We start from the raw sequence: 4,984 nt of genomic DNA, 5'->3' as shown, positions 1-4,984 counted from the left end.
CCCAGGCCCGTCTTTGACCCCTGACTCCTGCTGGGCACTTAAGGTCACTGTCCTGGGCACAGATGGCCTCCTCACCCGCTGCTCCTGGGGCGCGCCAGGATGATGGGGTGAGGGCGAGCTCAGGTCCTAGGGGACAGGAGGAGCGACTAAGACGGAGACACCCCGGGCAAGTCCACTGCCAGTGACCAAGAGATGAAATCGCCGCGGGGAGAGGAGGACATTCAAACTACAGAGGACTGCCATTCAGTCCTTGTGCTTCTGAGGGCGTTAGGCGGGGGGGGCGCAACTCTGCAAGGGGTGTGAGCCCACCCTGAAGGAAAGTTCAAGGTGAGGCCGAGGAGGAGGGAGGCAAAGCAGAGAGGGAGGTAAACCTTTGGGTGAGGCTAAGGGAGGAGGAGAATCTGAAGGAGTCGGGTGAACCCCCAGGGCGAATTGAACTAGAGGGGTGAGGTGAATCTACGTGGTGGGGGGTGTCAGTGAGTCCGAGGCACAGTTGAGGCCAATGGCAAAGGCGATTCGAAGTAGAGAAGACCCCCTGGAGCGGCCCTGCTGAGTCAGGGGTGGGGTCGGCGGAGGGCCTGGGCAGACAGCACATAGTGCGGTTGAGACGGATCAGAGGCGGGAGTGGGGGTGTGGGGGTGCTGGCCAGGGTGCAGATCTGGGACCCTGGCTCGGAGGGAGGCTCCCGTCCGCGGCGAGGGGCGTGGCGGGGGCGTGGCCTGCGTGCTGTCCAGCGCCCCGAGCCCCTGGCGGGTCCCACCTGCGGACTCCTCCGGACCGGCGGCCGTGGGCCGAGTGCTCGCCCCGCTCCGTGCAGCGTGCAGCGCGCAGCCCGAGCCGCGTGGCCGGCGAGCTTGACCTTGGGACGGGCCGGGCGGGCGGGACGTCGCGCGGCTGAGCCCCGTCGAGCCGCCCCCGCTCTCGCGAAGCCCCGCGCCCCATGCACCTGCCCGGTTGCGCGCCCGCCATGGCCGACGGCAGCTTCGCGCTGGCCGGCCACCTGCTCCGCGGCCCGGGCGCCACCCCCGCGCGGCTGCACAGCATCGAGGCCATCCTGGGCTTCACCAAGGACGACGGGCTCCTGGGCGCCTTCCCCGCCGAGCGCGGCGCCCGGGGCCCCAAGGAGCGCGAGCGGAGGGGGCCACGACCGGCTCAGTCCCCGGTGCCCGGAGGCGGCGTCGAGGGCTCCCCGAGGCCCGAGTACGAAGGTGAGTGCTCACCCCGCGCTGCCGGCCTCTGCGCCCAAACTTGGGCGCCTGCATGAGGGGCGCGCAGGTCTTGCAGCCTCGCTCCTCCCGAGTTCGCTCGGCTTCTCCTGAGACGCCAGGCGCGGGGTCCCAGCTGTTCTTGGGGAGCCTCTAACTAGTGTCCTTGAGGACCACCTAGCAGCCCTCACTGCTGGCAGGCTCCAGGCTGGTGTTCTCAGAGCCCTCAGTCCCTGGCCTGCGCCCTGGGACGTGGGGTGGCCCCAGAGGTGCCCCGGGTTGTGTCTGACTGTCCTGGCCTGTCCCCCAGCCCCTCGTCCCTACTGCCCCAAGGAGCCCGGGGAGGCGCGGCCGAGCCCCGCACTACCGGTGGGGCCCCCCGCGGGCGACGCGAAGCTGGCGGAGGAGGAGCCCCCCAAGAAGAAGCACCGGCGGAATCGCACGACCTTCACCACGTACCAGCTGCACGAGCTGGAGCGCGCCTTCGAGAAGTCCCACTACCCCGACGTGTACAGCCGTGAGGAGCTGGCGGGGAAGGTCAACCTCCCCGAGGTCCGAGTGCAGGTAAAGTTTCCGGGGCGGGGGGCGGGGACCCCAGAGGGCAGGCCAGAGCCCCGGGCAGCAGCCGGCGAGGCCACCGAGCTACCTCGTCCAGTTGCCAGGGGGCCTTTCCAAGCTTCGCTCGCTCGACCCGGGACCCTCCCATCTTCTGTGTTCCCCTAAGGCGCCCTGCAGACGGTCTTTAGGACCTTATCCTTGGGGACCTTATCCCTGTTTTTAACTAAAAGAGCAATTAGGAATAGCTTACACCAAACAGGTGGAAGTGGAGGGGAGCTGGGCAGGAAGAGAAGGTAAACCCAAAATCTCTCCAGGGTGGCCCGGCTTCCAAACAGCCCCCAGCCGCGTGCACCGCGTTAAACGAGAAACCCCGGCCTCTTTGCACCCGGTCTGGCGCCACTCGGTTGAAACTTTGGGTGGATTTGTTTAAGAAACTGACTTTTGCTTCTCTGGGGCACATCCAACCAAAATTCCCGCTGCTGAGGCCTTTTCTTCTTATTGTAAAGGGGTTTTCGCTTTAATTAAAGCCGAATTCTCTTTAATCCCTGATCATTAAAATATTTGAAAGCCTTAAATATTTGCTAGTCATCTGTGAAAATCTGGGAGGATTTCCAAAGGAGAGTCTCCAGAGGCCTGAAGGGGGGACACTGAGAATGGATTTCCCTGCATATAAAAGGCCGGGAAACGAGGTGGGGTTTTGGTGCGTGTCTAATAAATTAGATTTTCAGGAAGCGAGGACACTCGAGTGTTTGGGGCTTTTAGTCTTGTCTGAAAAGAAGGACATGCTCTTGAGTTTGTTTGGTTGGGTTTGTTTTTTTTTTTTTAACTCTCTCTCTCTCTTGCTCGATTTAAGGGTTTAAAGTAATGAGTAAACGTCATGGTTTCAAGAAATAGTTCCCTAATGTGATTTAGGATTAAGTGGCAAAGACAGTTCAATTTCTCCTAATTTAGAGCAGTAAAGCCGCAGTGATTCCACGGAGGGGGTGGAAATTCTAGCTCCTGCTTCCTGGGGCGGGGAGGCCAAGAAGAGAAAAGGAATGAACAGGAGAGAGAAAGAAGAGACGTGTGAGCCCCTGCGGTGCTGGCCCAGGGCGCCCTGCGGCCCAGCCCACGCTGGTTCCTTTCTCGCGGTACCTGTTCGGGATGCTTGCGCTTTTCTGCTCAGTTGTGAGATACTTGAGAGGCATCTGTGACTTCTCAGCAGCCACATGGCTAGAATGTGATCAAGGAAACTTGGGGCACAAAGTTAAGCTAATCAAAAGATGGGAGGTTGTAACCCAGCAGCCGCGCTGTAGAGGAAGCAACTAGCTCCCTTGCGTTCAATTTAGGGAGCCTTATGGAGCAGTGCTAGGCAGCTCTGGTGGCCTAGTGGAAAGAAGCTGAGCTGCAATCTCGAAGGCACGCGGTTCGAGGCCACCAGCTACTCCATGGGAAAAGCTCTTCCCGAGAAAGATGGGTAATCTGCTCCAGAGTGATTAACTGTCTCTGAAAACCCTCTGGAGGGTCAGCTACGGGTCGGTTCTGACTCTGTGATACGTGGGGCAGTGCTCTTCTGTCCTAGCGGGCTTTCAGAACCCTGCTCCACCGCACAACACAAACACAATCAGGCGGTGGAGTTGGGGGAACGGGGCAATGACCGCTCTGGAGTTAATAGCAGCTGCTGACATTATGTGCAGTAAGAAAGGACCCATGGCTGACCCTCCAGTGGGATTTCAGAGGCAAAGAGTCAACAGGGAGAATATTACCCGTCTTTCTGGTTCCAGCTGCGTTGCGTGCCTTGAGTCGGCAGCGTGCTCCTACCGTTAAGTGGCAGCAGACCGCCAGGACGGGTCTTCAGCCCTGTCTAGTTAGCTCTGTCTGTCCTTCTAGATAAGAGGAAGGAAGCTCAGGCTGGCTGATGCTGCCTGCGTGGCCTGGGATGTACAGGTGGTGAGGTGGGGCCCTCTCCTTCTCTGCTGCTGAGTAGCTAAGGTTCTGGGAAACAGCCTTGAACGTGTGGATGAACACTTTAGGGGAAGGGGCGGGGGGCTTGCATTGGTTCTTAAGCCTACTTGGCCCTGTTCTGCTCAGGTGTGGGCTTCTGTTGTTTCAGGTTTCCTAAGAACAAATCCCATCCGTCATCCCACCCCCACCACAGTTAACGCCCCACGTCCCTTTCCACGTCCCTCTCCAGTCCTCCTCACTTCCCCGTGCTTTCTTGACTTTCCCGTGCTTTCTTGACTTTCCCCTAACCAGGCCCATTCTCTGTGCTCTGTTTTTGAGGGTCTCTAGCTCACTAATTACACACCCTATTAAGCATTTCACTATCAGGAGTTCAGTATAAGAAACAAGAATTCATCTTGGCAAAGACTTTGTTTCTATGTGTAAAGAAACAAATACATTTGCAATAAAACACGGTGACATCTAGATTAAATGTGAAAACTCCGTAATGTAAAACAGAGATACTAAACAAGCTAGTAAAATCTTTGCAAATAATTTAAAAATCTGAAATAACAATCAGATAGTAATTAAATAAAAGTGACATGTTCAAACACGAGGGTAAAGGCCCATTTGCTTTTGTGAAGCCGTTATAACCAGTCGTCGGAGAAAATGGCTGGGTGGTAAGGTTTGTGGTTTGCCCATCGAGGGGCTAATTGCACCTATGTTTGTAATCAAGGCAGAGGGTACATAAAAGCGCGAAGTCAGAGCCTAATATGCAGCTATGAGAACAGCGAGGAAGCTGGCTGAACTGATGCTTCAAGGAGTTGTCAGTCCGCAGTTCAAGGAGCTGAAATTGCCGAGATATGCTTCCCAAATCCTCTCCCGATTCCAGGCTTAATTTCACTTTGTTATGCCACAGGATTTGGAAGCAGATTCATTTGTGGGAGAGTGTAGGGCAGTGGGGAGAGATGGAGTGATGCGGGTGGAAAACAGAGGTCGTGGGGTGCAGGAAGGAAGATCAGAGGCTCCAGGCTCCAGGGTCGCCCAGTCCGGGGAAAGGGGAATGTAGTGGGGACAATGACACCCATTGGTGGGGATGATGGAAGTGGGGTCAATGGAGGTGGGGACAGTGGAGGTGGGGACAATGGAGGTAGGGTTGGTGGAGGTGAGGACAGTGGAGTTGGGGACAGTGACACCCATTGGTGGGGACAGTGGAGGTGGGGTTGGTGGAGGTGGGGACAGTGGAGGTGGGGTTGGTGGAGGTGGGGACAGTGGAGGTGGGGTTGGTGGAAGTGGGGACA

At 57.6% G+C, this 4,984-nt stretch overlaps 1 protein-coding gene across 1 annotated transcript in view; it reads left to right on the top strand.

The window, feature by feature from the left end:
• Window positions 1-940: 940 nt before the first annotated feature.
• The window catches only part of RAX (retina and anterior neural fold homeobox), a gene marked incomplete at its 3' end in the record, with an annotated part of 4,902 nt that continues 858 nt past the window's right edge, over window positions 941-4,984 (top strand). The window contains exons 1-2 of the mRNA XM_006892750.1: window positions 941-1,208; window positions 1,516-1,769. Of these exons, the coding sequence (XP_006892812.1) occupies window positions 941-1,208; window positions 1,516-1,769 (522 nt within the window). The remainder of the gene's footprint in view (window positions 1,209-1,515; window positions 1,770-4,984) is intronic.

The sequence above is a fragment of the Elephantulus edwardii genome, unplaced genomic scaffold (assembly GCF_000299155.1).
Source record: "Elephantulus edwardii isolate Elephantulus edwardi_28Jun2011 unplaced genomic scaffold, EleEdw1.0 scaffold00118, whole genome shotgun sequence".
Lineage (NCBI taxonomy): Eukaryota > Metazoa > Chordata > Mammalia > Macroscelidea > Macroscelididae > Elephantulus > Elephantulus edwardii.
Note: the sequence above shows the minus strand (reverse complement) of the source record. Positions and strands in the feature narration are given on the sequence as shown.